The sequence below is a fragment of the Falco naumanni genome, chromosome 4, assembly GCF_017639655.2.
Source record: "Falco naumanni isolate bFalNau1 chromosome 4, bFalNau1.pat, whole genome shotgun sequence".
NCBI classification, from domain to species: Eukaryota; Metazoa; Chordata; class Aves; order Falconiformes; family Falconidae; genus Falco; species Falco naumanni.
In genome coordinates, this window is record NC_054057.1 from 61,776,566 (window position 1) to 61,799,259 (window position 22,694).

Consider the following 22,694-nt stretch of genomic DNA (forward strand, 5'->3'; position numbering starts at 1 on the left):
CAAGGCCAGGCTGGACGGGGCTGGGAGCCACCGGGGCTGGGGGAAGGGGGCCCTGCGCGTGGCAGGGGTGGGACTGGGCGGTCTTTAAGGTCCCCAGCCCAAACCATTTTGGGATTCTGTAATGTTGAAGCGTACTCAAACCTCTGAGTCCAGCGGCTGAGCTACATGGACCCAGGTGTCCTCAGGAAAGAGGCATCGCCAAAGGAGAGGTGGGTTGAGCTGTTGCTCCTTGCCTGGTGACACCCCAAAAAATCATTATGCCATCCATGCCCAGCCCTTCACGCCCCTCACATCCCGCCAGACTGCCCATGGTGCATCAGCTATGGGCACCGGGCATGGGCCAGGGCTCTCCCTTTGGTCGGTCACACATGACTAATCCCTGGCAGCTGCTACTCACCCAAGAGCAGGAACTTTCTGCTGTCTCCGTAGAGCTGCTTCAAGTTGATGCAGAATTCATGGATCGAAGCCCCATTGCGATACTCGTGCAGGAGCATTGCGAACTGCTGGATCTCTTGGGAAGAGAGTTTTGTTCGGAGCTACGGAAGAGAAGCACACCGCAAACACTGCTGATTTTTAAGGAGGAAGAGATGATGGGAAGCCCTGGGAATGTTGGTGATTAGATTTATTACTGTTTGGTAAGAGCTGCCGTAATGAACCAGCTCATCCTGATGGAAAAGCAGGACAGGCTGGTGCAACCCACTGCTGAGCTGGCAGCTTTCAAATGGGGACAAGCTGTGAGCGTACGCAGGGGCTGTGAGTCACGACGTGACGGACCTGGCATGCCGTGGATGGCGTGACATGCCTTTACATGGTGAGAGGGGACAAGGGGGTGGGGATGCTCCTGCAGGAGAAGGAAGTGAGCCCATATTCAGGTCCCACAAGGCCTCCAAGCACAACTTGTATGAAAAGGAGAACGAGGTGTTCCTACACAGCATAGGCACATGTTCCACACGCCAAGGCAATGAACCCAAATCCCAGGAGTGCCAACACCCTAAAGGGAAGAAAATCCCTCCACCCTGTCCTGAGACCCAAGGACACCCTACCGTCATCATATAGTCCTGGAGCAGCTCTGTCGCCGTGGTGCTCAGCTCGCTCTCACTCACTGTCTTAATGTGTGGAGACTGTTGCGTGGAGAAGGAAGAGGGGGAGTTGTCACCTGCATCCAAGGTTTCTGGAAAGGAACTGAAACACAGATGGTGAGTCCTCCAGAGCTCCTTGGGTACCTCCTGCCTTGCTGCCACTGGTGGCTGCGGCACGGGAGAGCCAGAACAGCAGAGGCACGTGGAGAAGCGCTCTCTCTGCGATAAGGCTGGCAGCCTTCGGCTCGCAAGGGCATCTGAAGGCTCCCACGCAGCCAGAGGACTTTAACTATATTGGTTTGGTGACCTGCTGAAAACTAAGCCCTGTGTGGGCAAATATCCCCTCTAACTGCTTTCTTATCTTGGAACAGTGCGCGGAGAAGTCTCAAAACACCTCATTTTGGCATTAAATGTGAAATTTTCAAACAGCATCAGTCAATTTTAAACAACTGGTTTGTGTGTCAGGTTTTCAGCCCACAAACGCTATCAATGTTTTCAGCAGTCACCGACTCAGGAGGCAAAAAGTTTCCAAAATAAAGGGTTTTGGGGGAACCATTTCTTGCAATTCCAGCTGGACTTCATCAAGACAAAGCAGCCGGACGAGCATTGTGGCCCTGCTTTGCTGACGCAGGGGACTGTGCATACATGGTGTACACGACCTTCTCTGGAAACCTGCGGTGGCAGAACAATCCAGCCACGGACGCTGCGGAGGCAGGGACCATGGCACTGCACGCGGACAGTAAAAACACCACCCAACGTTTCAGCCAGACTGAGCAGAAGCTTTTCAATGTGCAGACTGCAGCAGTTCCTGCTCTAGGGGCTTTAAACCTGGCAGTGAGGCTGCACTAATAAGCCCAAGCGCCCCGTGAGTTCAGTGTACCGCATTTAACTTACAAAGTGCTTGCTTCCGTTTCGTAAGGTTCCTTAACATCCACTTTTGTAGAAGAGTCATCTGCAAGGAAAACATTCGAGACATGGAGTTTGAGAGGCAGAAACTGGGTGCTCTTCCCAGCCCATGACCTATGTGCACAGATGTCTGACTCAGCTTTCACAGCTGGAAGGTGGGAGGCAGTGGGGACGGGGCTGAGCGGTGCTGTGTCAGGACCGGATACAGACTCAGCAGAGATGCAGAACCGCAAAGGGCCTGTTTTATTAAGTGCCTGCGTCCAACATGAATAGAGAGGCAAAGGGTATGGGGAAAAAGGATGATGGCTGATGTCCCATGGCCCAGCTGGGGAGACATCTGCAGGCAGGAGATAGCCCTCGTGCCCATCCAACTCACAATTAAAGTAGAGGAAGGTGGGTTTTTTTTTAAATACTTCACACAAGGCTGGGCCAGGCTGGCTCTGACCTCAGAGCGTGGCAGAAGAGAGGTGATGGATACCAGTGAAGATGGGGAGAGACCCTCACGAGGGCCCGGTAAGAAACAAGCAAAGCAGGAGAGCACAGACTCACCACTGTGTAAGGACATGTGCCGCGTCGGTGTGGATGCCCCATCAAATATTGCTCTGTCCAAGAAGTCTATCGTGGACTCAGTGTAAACTATCTGGAAGACTTGGCTGAGAAGTGAGCACAGCTCCTCGGCAGTCACCTGGGGAGGGAGCAAAGAAGGGCTGGTGCAAGGCAGAAGAAACCACAGCGGCCCTTCGCTTCGGCTCCCTATGGTGGGTGCACCACGTGGGACAGCAGCGTGCTGTATTTGTGAGGGGGTGGTCCTCCCAGTGAGGACAGGGAACTCACTCATCCAAGATCCCAGACACTGCTTGACCCACAAGGTCTCCAGGGCTGGAAGTGACAAACCTCAAATCTCATTAGCTACCTCCCATGGGATTTTTCCTTGGTGTTACAGCAAACAAACTCCTGAGATATATCACCCCTCATCACCCTCCCATACTGCCAGAGGAGCGTTCCAGCCCTCTTCAACTGCCTAGACCCAAGCAATGGGAGATTGGATGCTCCATCAACTCGCAGCTATTAATTAGCACACGGATTTCATACCAGTGCTCTGTCCTACTCCTCAGTTCAGTTCCCTAGGCTTTTCACTACATAACCTACATCCCAAATACGTGCAGGTACTCAAGACAGTGTTAGAGCCAAAACCAAGGTGAGCAAAACTCCACCCTGAAGGAAAAGGGTTCCTGCTGTAGAAGTGGGAACACACAGACCGAGATCAGAATCTCTGGATGCAGACACCGGATGAAACAAATTTCCAGGTCAGCATCAGGAAATGCCCTGGTTAGTAAAATCCTGTTGTGAGACAGATTCACTTCACAGATTTTCTGCTGCTGGAGAAAGCTCTGGGCAGCAGGCACCACCACCAAGGGACAACCATCTTCTGATACCCTCTCGTGTCCGAGTCAGGTCCCGGAGCTGGGGCAGGGACCAGGTTTCCTCCTCCAGGTAAGCATCCTGTGTGCCAGCAAAGCCCAATCCACACCCTGCAGTCTTAAAACCAGGCCTATGTGTGTCACACAATGTATGGCCAGGTAAGTACCTGGTCACATAACAGAGGGGACACTTGAGGGGTGTAGGATGAGGCCACCCTGGGGCTTGTGGCTCTCAATCACCCAAGAAGTTGTGGTAACCCTGGTCTAAGAGTCAGAAAACCTCCCGGCAATCTCAGTCCCAAGTTTTTGGATTGGAGGGTGACTCTGGAGGCAATCCCAACGTGGGACGGAGTTTTAATCAACTGTTTTGAGTCTTACTTTGTTCTCCGTAGCCAGGACCACCAAGCAACAAGCTTCAACAGGAACCACTCCGCTCTCAGACAGCGAGCTTGAAGTAAGCGCTTTGGAGCTCTCCGCACAGAGACTCTGGCTTGGGGAGATCCCAGGGTCCTGAGCTGAGAAAGAGGAGAAGTCATGATGGAAAGGCTGAGGCAGGGAGAGAACAGCAAGGAGTCTTTGCACGGCAAGCTGTCCTCTGAGCAGGCGGCTTGTGGGGAGAGCAGAGGATCCCACAGCCAGGAGAAAACGCCCTGGAGGAGGGAACTCTCAGAAGCCCAGGAACTCTACCTGAACGCTGCCCAGGGCCAAAGTCTCTGAATGGAAAGCCTGTAATTTAGAGCTCGTTTCTGACAACTCTGTAAATCACTGGCTTCATTTCCACGGCTTAGTCAGTCTCAGAAATCCATCAGCAGAATTACAGTCTTCTAAGTCACTTACTCATTTATTCTATAGACTGTCCTTTGTTGTCACGGGGTTTATAATCCGGTAAATCTCTGTCATTACATCTTCTAAGTAGCTCAGTGTTCCCCAAACACTCCAGCCCAAAACCACGCAGGTTTGACACACGGCAGAGCTGCTGGGGACAGACTCGAGGCCCTCTCCAGGTATTATAAGAAGTGAGGTGTGTCAGAAGCGGTAGGTATCACCCTGGTTATTCAACATGGGCACTTAGACATCGAACTTCATGGCAAAATCCTCCCAGCAACCTGTACAAGGGCTGCAAAGAGCAGGGCAGGTCCAACATGCATGGGGACCAGGCTGGAGGAGCTGCCTCTAGCTGCTCTCCTTGCTTTTCCTCTTTGCTGACACCCACAGAGGACCCCACAGACTGGAGCAGGATGGGCAATGCAGAATAAAACTGTTACGCTTTCCTGCGAGTCAGTAAATGATAGCTCTCAACTGGGGGTTGGCAGTTGCCAGAGGACAGGCTGCAGGGGGAATTTCTAAGCTGCACATGAACTTGCACTTCATCTCCAGACTCAACCCAGCCCAGCTCCAGAATCCTTCACCTCTCCCAGTGTGCTCACTCTTCTGCGAGTCACAGCACCCTCAGAAGACACATATATCCCCAGTCCTTCCTCCACCCCCGCCAGAAAAGGATGGATTAAAATAACATGAGGCAGGAGACAAGATATGAGGGAGAAATCCTTCCCTGTGAGGGCGGCGAGGCGCCGGCACGGGCTGCCCAGAGCAGCTGTGGGTGCCCCAGCCCTGGCAGTGCCCAAGGCCAGGCTGGACGGGGCTGGGAGCCACCGGGGCTGGGGGAAGGGGGCCCTGTGCATGGCAGGGGGGCTGTAATTAGATAATCTTTAACGTCCCTTCCAACCTAAACCATTCTAGGATTCCGTGAAGGACACCAATAGTTTTGATCTGTGCTCACCCAGCATTGCCTGTGTCCTGTTTCTGGTCAGGCCAGCTGCCGTCCCACACATGGGCAATACTGGCTGCTGTGGGCTTCTGCCCCACAACCCCAAAACACACAGCAAACCCCAACCACAAGGCTACAGCCTGCCCGTGCCGGCCACAACCTACCTGTTTTCAGCACAACCAAATGAGAGGAGTCATCTCGGATGTAGGAAACAGATGCGATGTCATGGATGGGGACCCTGAGGATGAGATCTTCTCCATCCCTCCACACCAGCTTGATGTTGTAGGCAGAGAGACTGATGACAGCATCGTGTTCTTGGGTCAGCTGCCCTGGGAGCTGGTGTGCTCTCTAAAATAAACATATTTACACTGATTTAATGAATTATTTTCCCTTTCATAACCATCTGGTAACGGGCTTCCCTCCCACATTTGTAACACCAGGATGGAGGGCACCAGTTAGACCAGGAACAAGCTCCGAGGAAGCTCCATAAACATCTTTTTTTCTCTTGCTGGATGTTAGAGAAAGAGTATGCAGAGCAGGTCATTCAACACGCTGAGCACTCACCTTTGCATTATCGATCAAATGTAGGATTTCCGTGCGGCTCGAGGGATTCAGGTACCCCGGGATGGATGTGAGTTGACCTAAATACTGGAAAAGAAGAACCAAACCGTTAACAGCATGTGCAAGCTAAGCACGCCCCTGAACACAGCAGCTACTGCAAGAAATATGCCATCAGCGCAGAGCAAAGGCATGGTGGCCCAAGACCCTATTTAGAGGCTGCTAAATGCACCTATATATGGAAGATCTCTCATGCCTTTATACAAGCCCCAGCCATGCAGGTGTTACCTTCACTTCTTTCTCGATGTAGTCATTCAGCAGCACATCTGGTTCAACGCGGTCAGGCAGGGACACCACCACCGTATGCAGAGGCCGTCTCTCCGTAACCTTCTCCTGGGCTTTTTTATCCCGACCTTTTTCACCCTTTAGGAAGACTCGTTTGAAAGGAGACACTATTCCAGGCTGAGGAGGGAAAGGGAAACACCAGGGCATTGAGGTCAGGGGTGAGAGAGAGAGTTTCTGTGCCAAAAAGGGGGGGAACCAGCAGCACCCACTGCCCAGTGCTCCTCCAGCCCATACATCTGTCCTTGCAGCCTGGTTTTACCAGCCCCAACCACCCCATGGACAGGCTGGTTTCAGAGCCATGAATCCATGAGTGCATGATCTTCCACTGAAAATCCCTTTCCTGCAACATGCTGGGAAAGACCGCAAGTGTTGATAAGCGCCTGCTACCAAAATGGGACATTCTTCCCCCAAAGTCACAATGCCCAACCTTTCAGTTAAGGATAAATACAAATATATATACAGACCAAGAGCTGTAAGAGTGAGCAAGCCACGGCCACATGCAAAGCTGGCAGGAGGAATCCTCACCTCAGCGCAATTTTATATTTCGTCTAAGCATTTGCTGCGAGCAACTTGATGAAGGATTGCAAAAGGAAATGTCGGAGAAGCTGCAAACTTGTCTGAGGTCTCTGGGGAGACCCACAAACAGAAGTAAACACCCCAGGAGACAGCCTCCCCTGGGAAAAAAAGGTCTGTGCAGTTCCCAAACCATTAAGCGCTGGGTTTGGAAAAACACTGGAGCCAACACAAGTCCAGCTGGTGGCAGCGTGCACCCACAGACTCCCAGCTACAGAGGGAGCATCACCACCGTCCTACCTCGGCGCTGGGTGGACAGCCCAGGGACGCTGCACACCCAGGGACTGTCACCAACCTGTAGTAGATCCCCACTGAGCTCTGCACCAGCCTGCCCGACGGCTAAACGACTGGCAGCGTGGGCAGACTTCTCCAATTCCAAGTTTACCAGCTCAAATGGATGCTTTGAAGCGGCCAGATCCAAGGCTCTGCACCCACAGCAGTGTTGAATGCCCACTGCGTGGTGTGGAGCGGGAAGGCAGAGCTCCTTGGTGGCCTCGCTGGCTGCCCAGCCACCACCAACACTCAGCTCCAGCTGCCCAGCCCCATGGCAGTGATGCTCTCTGCTTCCCACCCCTCTGGGCAACCATGCTTTGGCTTTGTTGATTCTCACCGGCAAGAAAAAGGACTGTACAATCTGCAGAGGCAGAAAAGAGGTTTTGAAAGGCAAATTAATTAAATATAAACCAAGAGCTCCTGCTCAGAAAAGCGTGGAGTACTTTGCAACCTCAAAGAGCAGCAGCCTGCAGCAAATTGAGCTCATCTCTTGCAGCCGCCCACTGCAGGACCTTGCCTGGGAAACCACTGTCAAGAACTGCTGCAGACCCTTCTCTTGAACTGCTTGAGACTTGCTATGGGACATCATATTTGGTGGAGGAGTGCCATCACCGCGTCACCTACTCCCAGCAGTGTCCCTCCCTGCACAGCAGCTGATGCACTGTGCTCAGGAGCACGCGTGGGACCTGCTCCCATCAGGCAGCTTCAGCCTCTCCTGTTGGCTTTTCTTAATGTAGATGAGCATGGAAGATCTACAGGAACAGGGCAGACCAAAAGAATTTGAAACCATTGGACTAGGATGGGAAAGTGGGATGGAAAAGCTCCTGGTTGGTTTACCGGCTCCCAGAGTGAGCCAGGCACTACAAGGACGTTGGGGACAGGCTGGCCCTGAAAAAGCGTCCCTTGGACCAGGGAGATAAAAATAGAGAGAATTTATAGGACAAAAGGGATCGAAAACACAGCTATATGATGCTGACCTCGTGAAACAGCTCTGCCTTTACAGCAGCAGGACCAGCACCGTCAAGCACCGCAGATTTCATCCCTCTTTTCTGTCAGGCTCCTGATATGGAGCATCAACCCAGCTGGCTCCTGCCGAGGGGCTGGGACTGCTCCTGGCTCCAGAAAGAAAATCCTCAACACAACAGGTCTGTTTGCCAAGACCAGATCATGGGGCTCGACCCCAGCTCTGCCCCCCCCCCCCCCCCCCCCCCCCCCCCAGCTACAAAGGTATCCAACCCCAAACCTCAGCTGCTGGTGCATGAAGACCTCATTCCCTCAGCCTCCTTTAGGAATCAAGAGCAGAGTGATGCAGAAACCTGCCGCCGGAGTCAGGGCTGTACCACAACAGTCCCCCAGACGCTTCCCCCTCTACCAGCCATGGTCCGGCAGCTCCAGCTCTGTTCACGTCTCTGTGTCAAGGCTGCCGGATCCGGCCCAATCCATATGGAGCAAACCAGAAGGAAGTCTCGCTTTTCCCTTGAGGATGCAGGCAGCCTCCATAGGGCTGGGAGAATGCTGTGACAGGGCCATCATTCCTCCTTGAAGGAGGATTTGGGAGCCCAAATCCATGGCGGAAGCCTCACCCAGCATGATGCAATGTGGAGCAACAGCTTCTCCATTTCTGGGAGCCCATATAAAACCAGCACCTACCTCGTTCTCCATCAAAGTACCCAGCCACAGAGAGCAAAACCAAACTGTGCCGGCACAGAGCCTTTGGTGGCTCACCAGCAGCACCTCCCGAGGGGAGAGAGGCTGCTACCCTCGTCTCAGGGGCTTCCAAAGCTCGCCACCCGTCCCAAAGGTCTGGCAAACGCAGGAGCTTTCAGTTGCCTGCCGGCTCGTGGCCAGGAAGTGCAATAACCGCAGTTTCCTTCTGTTACACGCAGCAACAGCGACAAAATAAAGTTGTTGGTTGCGAGGTTTATCAGCAACGGGGCCCGGCACGAGGCAAGGTGAGGCACAGAAACCTGTTTTTCAAAGCTCGATCCCATTCCCGGCTCCCAGCCATGCTGTCCCACCTCCTGCACCCCTAAACGCCAACATCCTTTGCCGCTACAGCCTGGACTTGCACTGGGATGGAGATATCTCCAGCCCACAGGGATTTTTAACCCTCGTTTCTCCTCTGAGTTTCAGAGCTATTTTGTTCTCTGACATCTATTGAGACCAAGGGCTGTAAAGCTTTTTCAGGACCCGAATTTTGAGTCCTTAAGTTTCACATGTGAGAAGCAAAGCTTGGAAATGAGGTTAAGAGCTCCCTGCTGGAACCAAGGCCTCCCAGAAGACGCTTTGGGAGAGCGCAAAGTGTTCAAGTGAGTCTTGCTGGGCTCAAACATGAGCCCAAGAGTCAGGCTCAGAGGATTAGTGAAAACAAGGTGCTAATTTCACAGATAAGGCAGAGGTTGGTCATTTCCCTGGTGATATCCACTCATTGAGCAGAGGCGTTGAGGAAGTTGGTTGGAAACACAGCACCTGAAGACCCGTCAGGAGCCAGTCACCTGGCACTTGCATCAAGCAGACTCCCATCTTAGACACAAGCAAATCCCACCAGCACGCTGCCTAGTTAGTAGGTCAAGGAAGAGAAGGATCCCATCTCTCCTTAAAATCCATAAAATAAAAGTTTTTCTTTTTTCCCCACTCCTTGACCATAACTGCAATCCCTGAAGGTGATCTCCCAGCCCACCTCCCTGCGGTCTCTCTCCAGCCTGGAGCCATCTGCACCAGGACAGCCTGGGCTGTAAAAGCCACTGGGATGGGGAGCGGGGCTCCGCCAAAACAACAGCTTGTCTGGGAAGGGCAGGTCCCCCGTGCCGGGGGACTGGCCAGGCACTAGCAGCACAGCGCAGGCAAGAGCTGCCAGGAGCTCGTTCCCACATGGTTTGCTTCTCAAACACATTTATGTCTTGAAGTCAGGAGAAAGCAGCAGGGAAGGGGTTACATGAACACCTTGTGCCAGCTGGGACTTGGCATTTCATGGACAGAGGCAGCTCCTGGCAGAGGATGGGCCAGTGTGGTCATCCCTCAGGGTTTCCTGCTGCAGTCAGCTCTAAAATTAAGGAGGAAAACAGTAATTTCATCCATTTAATGAGGCACTTAAGACTTGACTAATTGAGAGAGTGTCTCACAGCTGAGTTTAGCCAACCAGGCCAAACCAACAGGGAAAGGCATGCCAGTGGGCAGGGGAAGGGGCTCTATGAAGAACAGCAGATGGGCTTTGGCTGGATTTTTTTTTGGGGGAGACCCAGCTCACCTGATCTACATTCATATATGTTTGAACAAAGAATGCTGGTGAGAAACTGGGGCAGAGCGTGCCACACCAGTGTCCCCCCAAACCCCACAAGGGCCAGGGCACATGTCTCTAGTGAGTGCCAGGGCCTGGCTGCCACCAGGTTCCAGGGACACTCCTGGCCATGGCGAGCCCTTCCTTGGATTTGGTGGCCCAGGTAAAAGAGGTTGCCTTGGCCAAGCTACCTGCTAATGCTCCAGGGGCTGAAAATTCAATGGAAATAAGACAAACTCTCAGGAAAAAGCCCAGGAGACCAGACTTAGCCTGGGGCTAAGCCCCCCAGCCTAGATCAGACACAGCCATGAGCTGCCAGGAGAGAGATGGAGACACAGCACAGTCCAGAGAACCTCTCACCATCCCAAGCTTGCATCTGTGTCAGTGTGATTCAGCTCTCCGACACCATTTCTCCTGTCTGAGGCCAACAAAACATGTAACCGGTTTCACCAACCCCACCAGCTACATTAGGACCTGCCTGCAATTCCCTACCTCTCTCTGGCACCGGAGACTAGCCACTGCTGAGGTGTGAGGCAGAGATGACAGAGGCAGCTCCCTGCAAGGGCTGGCACTGCTCCTGGCAGCAGAGTAGGCCCAGGGAGGTTAAGCCAGTTAGTACTCAGGGAAGACAGTCTGACCCATCATCAGACCTTCAAGACACTGAGCAGGAAGCTCCATGCCCTCCTCTCCCTGAAAGCTCTCAAGGTGACCAGGGGCGTGAGGAGTTAAATCAAAGGAGTTTGCAACCTCATTAATATGCCAGTAAAGCTCTCTGCGCTCCCCCAGCATCTCACAACATGGAGACTTCAAAAAACACTTTATTTGGTGCCCCAAATAAGCAGCCCCCACCTCAGGCAGCAAGACGGGGGCTCTCTCGACGTAAGCACAGCAGTCCCCAGTCCTGTTAGAGGTAGGATGACCGATGACGTGCACCTTCCCCCTGCTGCTGGGGAAAAAAAATCAGTCATCTAGATCAGCAGCAGCACCCACTTCATCAGAGTTTGCTCACCCATCCCATGCTCCCCTGCAGCCCCTAGCCAGCTCTGTCCTCAGCCTCTGGAAATCCCAAGAAAGCCATTTTTGGGAAAAGAGAGGATTTAAATTTCGTCTAGATCATTATTACTCCAGCTGGAGCACTGGGAGTTTTTAGAAAATTTCTTGTGCTGCTTTCACTCAGAGCCTGGCTGCTTGTACCAGTCTAAAAATCAGTGAGGTCATGGACAGCTCCTTTAAATACATTCAACACTTTGAACTGAACACAAAGAACAAGCATCCCACTTACTAGGAAACAGCTTCTTAATCCCCTTGCATGGATTATCTCGAATGCAAGTTTGTAAGGCTAATTCTCCCCCAGCACGTCTGCATCATGGAGTTTAAGGGCACCCAAGCTCTTAAAGGCCACCCATTGCTGCTGCTGGCCAGTATGCTCTATGTCCCCAGGGACAGCCTGCACCTCCAATCCAGTTATCCTGCTCCTAAAGGGACACACTCACCTGGGTAAGGGCAGCACACTCTCCTAGAGAGCTGCTGGCAGCGCCCCAGGACCAGGCTATGCTCCTGGGCAGATGGGAAAGCCAACCTCAAGCATATTGATGATGCAAAGGCTCAGCAGAGGAAGTATCTGCACAAAGGGAGCACGTGGTATGGCAGCAGGTGAAATAATTAACTAAGCCCAAAGGGGCTCTGGGTCAGCTTACTGTTAGCAGAGGAAACTAAGAAAAGGACTACAGTGGTGCATGTGGAAGGACAAAAAGTCACAGGGAGGTGCCTGTAATAATAAAAATGTGAAACCAAGCAAGAAAAACCACATTCAGGGTGTTTAGAGAAGACCTGGCTGTTAAGAAAAACTCCAGCCAGCCTCCAGCATGGCAATGCCAGAGAAACACGGGCTCTGCGGGTTCGGCATCGCCTGGGCACAGCTGGAGTCCAGGCCAGGCTCTGCAGCGCTGGCCGCTGCGTTCTGCGAGCAGAGGGTGATGAGGACCTGTGTGAATTCTGACCTGGGAAAGCCAGACACATGATGAGTACATACTCTGTATCCTCAAAGTAAAGCTGCAAGCGCACAGCCCTGCCAAAAGAAGGCTTTATTACTTATATTTCTTTGCTCCACAGATAAGTGCTCCACAACACAAGCAGGGCTAGGGGTCTTGGGTTTTTTCTCCCAGGAAACCCAGGCAGAAAGCAGAAAATAGCCTGGGTTTACCCCAACCTTCGCATTTGCTGTTCCGTCACACCACCTCAGCGCAAACACAAGCACCCAACACAAAGCTGCAAACTACCACAGGTACAACCTGATGAAGCAGAGATTTAGCTCCAAATGACTTCCTATTCCTCAGCCTGTTGGCAGAGGGAAGCCGTAACGGCCTTGTTTCTCTCTGCCTGACCAAGGTGGGTCCCCACCCAGGTGGTGAAACACTCAGCAGCTCCCTCCAGCCCGGTGCAAAGCCTCTCAGACAATAGACCACCAGCTCTCCTCATGACCTGGCAGTGATGGAATTACAGCACCAGCTGCTAAAAAAAATCTTAATCCCAGCAAATGCCCTGCTGCCTTGGGAACAGGCTGCAGACCTTGCACAGCCCGTAACTGCCAGATTTCCTCACCCTTCCAACCTCAGCATCCAGGTCTGTATGGCAGCATCATGCACCTACAGGCACAGAGGCTTGGCCAGGAGTACTCAGGGGAAGCAGAGGGCCAGGACCATGTCCAGTCAGGCTTTGGGCATCTCCAAGGATGGAGAACCTGTGAACTGTGGGGCATCTCATCCAGTGTTTGACCATCATCACATTAAAGAAGGTTTATTATGCTTGAATACAAGTCCCTGTGTTTCAGTTTGTGCCTGTTGCCTCTTATTCTGACACTGCAAAGAGCCCAGATCCTCCTTCCTTTCTTCACTCCCCCTATGAGGTGTTTATATACTTTAATAAAATCCCCTCAAGCCTCCTCTCCTCCAGGCTGAGCAGTCCTAGCTCTCAGCCTTTCCTCATACAAGAGATGCCTTAAGCCCTTCACCATCTGCTGAACATGCTCCAGTATATCCCAGTCTCTTGTACTGGGAGCCTAGTGCTCCGGGGGATCACCTCTTGCCCCAGAGGAGCCCAGGAGGCTGGTGGCCAGCCCTGCCATGAGGACATGTTGCTGGCTCACCCTGGAGCCTACCAAGATCTTTTCTGGTCCTCAACCAAGTACTGGGAGCAGCTATCGATGTTCAGGTAGATGTGACCTTTTCCAGATCATCCCGTCCCTGTAATTAGGCTTATTTTGACTTTGCCAGTACTCAAGCTCTTCCTCAAAGCAGCCAGTTACGTATGTGAACTCCTGTGCTTGCTACACAGAGGACTGAGCTGCTCAGGAGGCTGCCTTAGATGTTTGGCTTGTAGATGGCAGTCAGAGCACAAGCCAAAATTCACGCTCTACAAGCAGCTCAGCAACGCACGCAGCAAAGCCAAGCAGTTTTGCAGTTGTTTTGACCAGCAACAGCACCCAGCCTGCTGCCAGCAGCCACAGCCCTGAGCAAGAGCAGGGCCCTCTACATGCTTAACTCCACTGAGGTGGTTTCATAGCAGAACATTTGGTGCAGACATGCACAGTAGGAAAGCAGCTTTCAATAAGATGGGCTGGTGCCCAGGACCCCCAAATGCACCATTCAGATCCCACCACTGCAAGGAAAAATACACCGAGAGCTCAGCAGCTCCACAGGAGCCACAGAGCCAGCTTGGGAACCCCCTCAAAGCTCCATAGGGGATCTGGACTGAAGATCACCCATGGGACACATTCCTGTTACATGCCCCTTACTGCTTCCTCCTCATCCCACTGCCAGGTTCAGAGCATCAATGCCACAGCACACCAGCTGGCAACATCTTCCCACAGCCCTTTTATTCCACTTTCCTCCCATTTTTGTCAACAGGAAGCATTTGACAGAGTAGTAAACTGGCACTGGGGGACTGATTTGCACAGGAGGTGCAGAAAGATGAGGGTGTGTCAGCATTCACTTTGAGAAACTCCAGACAGGGTATCTCTGGGTTCAGTGCTGAACTTGGCACACCAACAGTGCTGCAGAAGAGCTGCTCTCCTCCCCACAAAGATATCTGGATGCTAAAACACTAAATCAAACTATTATTCAAGAGATTCCTTTATGAAGCTGAAAGCTAAGAACAGCTTCAGCTTTTTATCAGCTTTAGCTAAATGCTACAGCAAGGATTTAAGAGGGGGGTTCTGGATAATGATGCCAGGCACGGAGTCAAAAATTAATCAAGACCAAAGCTGCAGGCAAGGTGCCAAGACTATGCAGAGGAGGGTAGGCATTGCAGGGCTGGATACCACCCATCCTCCTGACCTTTGCTAGCTTCTCTCTGCAAAGCCACGGTCACAGCCACAGACCCTGCTCCCTCAGCACTGGGAGGATGCTGAAGCCAGATTTGCAACTCCAGCACCTGAACACAGCACAGAGGCACTGCAAAGTGCCCTCGACTTTGTCTCATCATGCTGAGTTCCACTGATGCTTGCTGGGATGAGGCTGTTGGTGTAAAGGATCTTTGCAGCCCATCCACAGCGTCCCCCATCAGCAGCAGGCTGGCCAGAACAGCATTTCAAACTTCACCTGCATTAGCCCAGGTGCTTAGCCACAGCTTTGCATGTGGAGTGAGAAACAACATACAGAAGCATCCTCTGGTGGCTTCCACAGTGGGCAGAGCACGCTCCATCTACAGGAGCATCATCCAGGTAGTGGAGTCTTCATTGCTGCTGCAGACTTCAGCCTCCTCATGGGTGAGATCTACCTGTGCTCGACCTAGACAGTGAAGCATAGGGAACATCTAAGCAAGGAGGATGCAAAGGATCACCTGGGGATCTGCAGCTTGACCTGCAGCTCTTACTACATCGTGTTGTGGAGTCTTCTCGGACAACTCTGTTCCTGTGTCTGGCAAAGCCAGCGATGTTCAGCTTTCCATCTGTTTCATGCAGCTTCTCCGGTGCAATACCTTACTGCAAGCTGACTGCCAGAAAGGGCAGTTGTAGCAGTGTCCCCTCCTCTCTCTGAGGAGCTAAACATCTGAGACCACAACCCAACATGCTGGGATCAGAAAAGGGATAAAACTCAATTCCTTTGATGCAGAGGCTACAGTCCTCTTGCAGCCTTGCCTGCAGAATGGATAAGGTGCAACTCTTGCTTTTTAGTGCCAGGTAAAAATAGCTTCATACCCACTAGGGCATGAAGGAGGGGCTCTCGTTGAGGTCATTGTCCTTCCTCACCCCACCCTGCAGGCAGTTTTCCAGCTCCATTTGTGCCACATTAATCATCCATCCCCCTTCTAACTGCCACAGCTTTCCTCCAACCCAGCCAGCGCAAAGATCTTCTTGGAGATCATTTTGACCAGCTTGTAGGGAAGTCTCTGGAGGCGATCCTGCCACTCTGCCCAGCAGTTTTCTGGTGGGACAGCCCCTCACATAATTCCACAAGACCTGGCTTCACCTTCACTGGGCTGAGTTAAGGAACAAGGGGTTCCTGCTGGCCCCAGGACCTCTCACTCCTCCCCAGCTCCCAGCTGGCTGATGTGGAGCTGACACTCACCAGTGTGGAATAAGTAAGAAATTTGTATTTCAGCCAGAAACGCTGCATTTGATTTCAAACACACACGTTATTAAATCTAAGTAATGTAGAAACACAATTCTGCTAAAAAGTGAGCTGGCGCCCACATTCATCTTAAAAAATCCCAAATAACATAGCAGCTCAAGACTAAGGACAACAGTTGCACAAAACCCACTTACAAAACAAGGCTCGGCTCCCAGTTTTCATGTTTCAGACTGCCTTGCCAGCTAAGCCAGGCTCCAGACTCCCTGACAGGATTTTCCTCTACAGCAAGAGGAAAGGAATTTTCCCCAGCTATTTTTAGCAGAGCCTTGTTCCTCCTCCCAAAGAGATTCCTAACACCCGGCTCAGCCCTCCACCCAAGCTTTCATCTCTGGGCATGCAGATGAGCCAGACTGAGCTGATACATCTGGAGCAAGAGGCTGGAGGCAGAGACATGCAGGAGGCTCGCCTTGACTCAGCTTAGCAGTTTGTAGTGGAACTTCCCAGCAAGCAGCTTCACACTGAATTCAAGAGGGAAGGGAAGGCATCACAGCCTCCGACTAAATCCTCCTCCTCTACGCGCAGTGCTTCCTTGGGCTTTACCCCAAGTCATTTCATATTGTGGTACAAGCAGCTCAGGATCTCATGAAATAACAGGTCACAGGCTTGGTTTAACCTCTTGCCATGTCCCTTCCTGGTTTCAGGAATCCACACCTGCAGGACTGAACAGAATTTAAGCCCATCTTAGATTGTTAGGTGTGAATACTGCCATTAACACAGGACACTAGATCATTTCAGTTCACGCATTAAGCCCCCTTCTACTCAATATTATTAACATCAGCTGCTTGCACAATAAAAGTTTATTTGTGCCAAGGAACGAACCTTTAGATCTAGTACCCTCTTTACAAGCAAGGTGCAGGGGAGTGATCCCCGATTTACCTGACACATTTTTATCCAAACCCAGATTAAGTTCCAAGTTAAATTTAAGCCCTGTGGGCAAGAGGCAAGAAGCCAATGACTTCTTGCTGGAGCAATCCAGACCTGGCATGTCCCCACTGCCTCTCCTCCGATTATGTTGATATGGAGGGGTGCTAGCGGTAGCAAACAGCCTTCTGCTGGTACCAGCAGCACCCACCAAACAGCTGGTCAGAGGAGGGTCTTCAAGGGGCACAGTGTCAGCACTGTCTAATGCCTTTCATCTCTAGCACTTAACTGATATTCGTGGGGCAAAAGGGTGGCAAGATCAGCTTATTTGCAGCCTTCATGGCCCCTGCAGCCCACTCTGGAGGGAGAGTTACTGTTTTCCACAGTTTCCAGGGGGTCTTGCCAAAATTCAGAGATCAAAAAGGTGTCAGAGTGCAGAAACCAAGTGGAGTTGTAACACAAGAAAGCACTGGAGCTGCCTGGCCACAGGCAAGTCTGTTCATTTCTGTTACAGAACCGTATTTTTCCATTTCTGGCTGGGAAACATGAGCTTACCAGCTTCCCTGAGTCCAGCTGATTCCTTGGGATGTGACATCTTCCCTCTCCCTGGAGGAGTACCAGCTCCTCAGGTGAGCCCAGAGGAGTGAGGTGAGGAGGAAAAATGAAGCTCACTTACACTGTTCTCCTTTCCCTATTTCCCATGTTTAGCTACACATACTGCTGTTAACACTGGACACTAGATCAGTTCATGCATTAAACCCCCTCCTACTCAATAATTATGAACATAACTGCTTGCATGGTAAACATTTATTTATGCCAAGAAGTGAACCTTTAGATCTAGCATCCTATTTACAAGCAAGGTGCAGAGGAATAATCCCTGATTTGCCTGACAAGTTTCTATCCCAGGTATCCAAACTAAAGAATTTTGAACACACTCCTTTCAAATTTGAACATTTGCTTTACATCCCTAAGTTTTTTTTCTGTCCAAAACTAAACCTCCAGGGTCTTCTCCTTAAGTCCAGCTTCTAGAGTCACACTAAAGCTGAGCTGCATGCAAACAAACCCCCAAGGAGAAGGTTGCCATATGTCCAGCTGCAAAGCCTCAAGGTTTTCCAGCATCAGAGACAGCTCCAGGAGGTCGCTCCCACCATCTCTGTGCTTCCCTCAGCTGTGCCAGCCCAACTGGTCACACAGCCAACGAGGTGGTGGAAGCAGCCAAGAGTAATGCAGCCATTTTAATTGGTGTATTAAACAGTGCTCAAAGAACTGAGTCCCCCTCCCCACCCCGCTCCCGAGCTCCCAGCCCTGCACAGGTCAACCTGAGGCAGAGCTGGGCACACCTGTCCCCAGCGAGCCTCTGCTCCGCAGCGTTCAGCACCAGCATTGTCCCAACTCCCACAAGCACCACACAGGTTTGTGGTTCACAGGCCCCCCCAGCAAGCTCAGCCAGAGCAGTGCTGTTACTCAGCCCTTCGCCCACGTGAAAGACTCTCGCAGAGATCCACCTGCATCAGTCAACACTTCAGTACAAGCACCCCTGAGATCACACATGTCATCCTACTTTCCAGTGCTCCCGGGAGCCTGCTGGCTGCAGGGATGATTTAAAGGAGCCCATCTGCCTCTGCAAGTCTTGGAAGCAGATGTGAGAGGCCAGCCACGCCGGAGAGATCAATACCCCAGGTCCAGGAGGTGGATGGCCACCACAGGGAGATCAGGCAGCAGGGCACAGGCAAACAGACACCACCACAAGGCAGCCACAGATAAGGTGAAGTTCTGGCTTACTGGTGGTTTTCATCAGAGGTCTCTTCCCACTTGCAGACCACCCAGGATCCCAGTAAAGCCTATAGCTTTGGTTCCACAGACATGGAGGAAAGCACCCAAGATGGTTTTGGCCTAAAACCAGCATGCAGCCTTTTGGCATCTCCCACATACAGCCAAGGCAGTGGATTTACCTTACAAGAGTTTGTGCACAGGTGAACACAAAAATTAGGTTTATGGGAAGACCGACATCCAACAGCAGATGTCACCACCATCGAGGACACAAAGCTTTGAGAGCGAGGATCACAGGACTGACATCACCAGGCAGGACAGTAAGGGCTGTATGGCTGCAAACAGCATCCACATCAACACACAGCCTGCAAAGATCTTCCCTGAGCTACACTGGCAAAACACACGCATGTCCCAGCATCTAAAAGCAGGTAACCTATTTATCCCAAAGCTCAACGGTGTTTGACACAAACTTTACCCTTGCATAGTCTACAAAACCCACACCACTCTTGATTAACCAAAAGACCGCTGAACCTCAATGCAGTGCACAAAAGCACTTGAGAACACCAACCACTCCAAGGCCAAAGACCCAAGAGCTGGAGAAGGGAATGGCGCAGCAGCCATAGGAATGTCAAAGCTCCCCCATAGCCACTTTAGTTCCAGTTTTCAGCAGATTATTCCTATTCTTTGCATACTGAAAGAAGAAACATGAAACACCCAGACCTGCAATCATGTAGTTTATGGCTGGCTGCTGAGGATTGTTTCACAGGGAAATACCCTTTGCATCGACTTGGTGTAGACCACCTGACAGGTTTTTGTCTAGAAGATAAAGGATCTGGGGAGATTTCTGGTAGTAAGAAATAAGGCCTGGTTTGTTTTAGCCTGTTCTCTGAGATATGCTGCTATTCATTTTCATGAGTCCAAGGAGCCAAACCATCTGCATTAGGAACACTGTTTGCAGCTGATGGGCCTTCAAGCCCTTCTTTCCTTCTCAGGACACAGACTGCACACAGCACTAGGGACACAAAGGGACTCCTTCCCATAAAAACAGAGGATGCAGAGTGACACCAGCTCCTTCAGGAGTCCTCAGAGGAAAAGTGATTGATGCTCCCACACAGCAAAAATCTCCTCTGCAGTCAGACACCACTAAAGAGGGTTTAGAAGGGCTGCTCACCCAGGTGTGGAAGCCAATGGACTGATGCTGCCAGCAGCCAGGGAGCCAGCTGCAGGAAGAGATCCCTGAGCTGCTTTTCCATACCAGAGCTGCTCAAGGAAACCCACAGAGGTGCTCAGTGTATCCTCTCCCTGCTTGGCTGCTGCCTTAAGCTGTGCAGCTGAAGGGTGGCGAGTTAATAGCTTTTGCTGAAGATACACAGGTATCTAGAGACTGTTAATTTGGGCAGCCCACTCAAGAACAAGTTCTCCAGATCCCAGCTCAGGATATCTGTCCTTTTAGTCCTATTGAAGACATAGGGAATTCAGAGTGTCCCTGGGGAGCCCCAGCACACCCCAAACCCAATACCACACGGAATCATGATTTACAACGCAGAGGAATAGAGGAGTCACATGGGGCAACCCTGGTTTGCATCAGCATAGCTCAGGGATGACTTTCCAAGATATTTTAAGACACCCTAAAACTATCTCCTCCTCCCAAAGCCAACCTCCTGTGCACAAAGACCTCTCAGCCAGTGTTTTCCATGAACAAAGCCAGCTGACTATGCAGTGGCACTGGTTTCCCTATTGTAATCGAGCACTAGTCCCAGGCAGGTCCTGCAAGGAACATCTCCTGAGATGACAGCCAGCTCCCCAAGGGCAGAGCTGCTCCCCTAAGTCATCACTGTTCCAGCTTCAAGGGCAACTCCAGCTTTATTGAAAGTCTTCCAAAAAGCAGCTTGCAGCCTGTCTGGACCCACACAGCCAGGCACTCCCGTCAGAGCCAAGGCAGACTGCTCGTCTCCCTTGGATGGAAGCAAGCATTGTTCTGACAGGTTGCATTTTTTTCAGCAGTAAACAACAAAAAGCTTTTACCCACAGGGAGGCACCTCAGCCTTCCTTCTTTCATGCCAGAGACTGAAGACTTTGTGGCATCTTTGAGGAAGACTTGGCAAATGCAGCTTTTACTGGTTAAGTTCTTCCTTGTCTTCTTAATATGGACCAGCCCTTTCTGCCCAGCCAGACTACCCAGACCACGCAGGGTGGCATACCCTGCCAAGCTTGACTGTATTTGAAGCCACTACGCTGCAAGATTAATCACTTCTCAAAGCAGCACCAGTTTTTAAAAGAGATATGGAATACAGTCCCCACACTAGCCCAGCCATCCCAGCATCTCCTGCAACACCCAGAGCAGGCTTATCTTCAGTCTGGCACCTTCCTCTCCACCAAAGCTTTTGGTCACCACACCACACTCATACCACTACAGCTCCTGGCTTTACCAGCTCTGTCATCTTCTTTAATAGGAAAATCCACAGAAACGTGCCTATCAGACCCATCCCTAACAGCCCAGCACGCTGTCACACCCGGTGTGGGGTAGAGGAAAAGGATGAGACCTTACTCTTCAAGCAGCACCAAGCTGCCAGACCAGGTCAAGTCATCTCAGGTGACTACCAAGGCTGAAGGCTCAGAATTGCAACCAGGTCCTCAAGCTCCTCCTGTCTAGGGCTCCATTCAACCAGCACACCACACTTCCCAAGCTACACACCTACCAACACATACAAGAGCTTAAAAAAGGGGTCTCTGACAGTAGTGGGATTTCCTAGAGAAACACAAACCACATTTGTTGTGTTCAGCTCCTGACCTCCATCAGCAGCTACTGCCTGGCTTGTGCTACATGCTGGTGTCCCTCACCCTCAAACACCTCCTTCCAGCACTAGGTCTCACCCCAGGCAGCCGCAGGTCTGCTTCTCTCAGCTCGCCACAGCTGCACCCAGGTCTTCACAACGCCTCAGCAGAAGACAAGTCTTTGGCTCTCTCCGTGCTGTGTACAAACCGATGTTGCCCTAAAGCCCTTCCTGCTCTGTGCAGGCAGCCCTGAGCTATGCTGATACCCTGACAATATTACTAATGAACCCCTCTAGCACAGTGCTAATGAGGCCTCAGCTTTTGATTCCTGCAAGAAAGGGATGTGGAGCCCTGAGCACTCCCACTCAAGAGCAACATGAGTAATCGGTGGTTGGAAAACACTCCTAAGGAGAGATCGCAGGAAGCATGCTTTGGGAAGTGAGCCCCTAGGTCTACTGTAACAGTGGGGTCCCTTCAATCCCTGCCAGCAACATCAGAGAAATGTTGTTCAGTAATTACCCTCCCAGTGCAAGAAGGGGACTGGATCATCTCCTTCCAGCCCACTGCTGAGTGCTTCAAGTCCTGCTCCTCCTCCGAAGACTCAGTGACAGGCACGACCCCACAGTCCCATTGGGATGGTGGGTCATGAAGGCAGCATCCCACCACTGCCAGCTCTTCACGTCAGCTCAGCCAGGCTCCAGAGATTTTCCACATTTTCTGCCTCTTGTGCACGCTGCTCTCAAAAGAAGCTTCACACCTCAAATTAAACCAGGAAAGGTGGGCATTTCCTCTTTTCAATGAAAAAAATTACTTATTTTACTAACTTAAGAAGGTTACAAAACAAAAGTGGGGAAGCACTGAAGTTCACTTAGCCCACTGTCCATATCTAGTGGCATGAAGTGACTTTCCACATTGGTTTTTAGAGCTTACTATGTTTGCTTCAGTTAAGACAAGTCTGCTTGGCAAACTTTTACTGCATCAGCACAGAAAGGGTTTGTTATTATGTGTCTGGCTAGGTAAACAGGAAAGTACTTTGGGAGACAGGGAAGCCTATTAAAATGCTGGTGACCAAATCTGCAGACAGAGACCAGCTCACTGAGGCTAAGCAAAGAACCTGAAGGACTTCATGGAAAACATTGCTGTTAAGTATCTCTTCTGAACAGTACCAAAGTCAGTAAACCAGGATAAAGTAGAGCAGAATTTTATGCAAGTTAAACTAAATTTGCAGAGACATTTCAAGAAGTCTCTGATCTCTCTTTTAAAGACCTGGGCTTACCAGATATTCCCTGTGTCCTCACCAGGCCAGGCTCCCGTGCACGCCCCATGTGGATTTAGCTATCCACTGAGCACAGATACAGAAAGTGCTACTAGAACAAACTCCCAAAGCTGTTTTGAAATTAAGTAGACAGAAGCCATGTTGCAAGACAACAGCTCTCAGGGACATGAGCATACACTTCT

The 22,694-nt window shown here is 51.3% G+C and overlaps 1 protein-coding gene across 2 annotated transcripts in view; it reads right to left on the minus strand.

Moving 5' to 3' along the window:
• Positions 1 to 22,694, minus strand: part of CCM2 (CCM2 scaffold protein) — a 38,813-nt gene that overhangs the window by 2,915 nt on the left and 13,204 nt on the right. The window contains exons 1-9 of one of the 2 annotated variants that reach the window (XM_040592005.1): positions 8,574 to 8,786; positions 6,021 to 6,194; positions 5,739 to 5,822; positions 5,339 to 5,522; positions 3,785 to 3,921; positions 2,535 to 2,670; positions 1,974 to 2,031; positions 1,044 to 1,182; positions 398 to 536 (exon numbers count right to left, since the gene is read on the minus strand). In XM_040592005.1, coding sequence (XP_040447939.1) covers positions 398 to 536; positions 1,044 to 1,182; positions 1,974 to 2,031; positions 2,535 to 2,670; positions 3,785 to 3,921; positions 5,339 to 5,522; positions 5,739 to 5,822; positions 6,021 to 6,194; positions 8,574 to 8,585 — 1,063 coding nt within the window. In that variant the 5' untranslated portion in view covers positions 8,586 to 8,786. Of the gene's footprint in view, positions 1 to 397; positions 537 to 1,043; positions 1,183 to 1,973; positions 2,032 to 2,534; positions 2,671 to 3,784; positions 3,922 to 5,338; positions 5,523 to 5,738; positions 5,823 to 6,020; positions 6,195 to 8,573; positions 8,787 to 22,694 lie in introns of those variants that run through there. The other variant, XM_040592004.1, reaches the window with a different exon arrangement.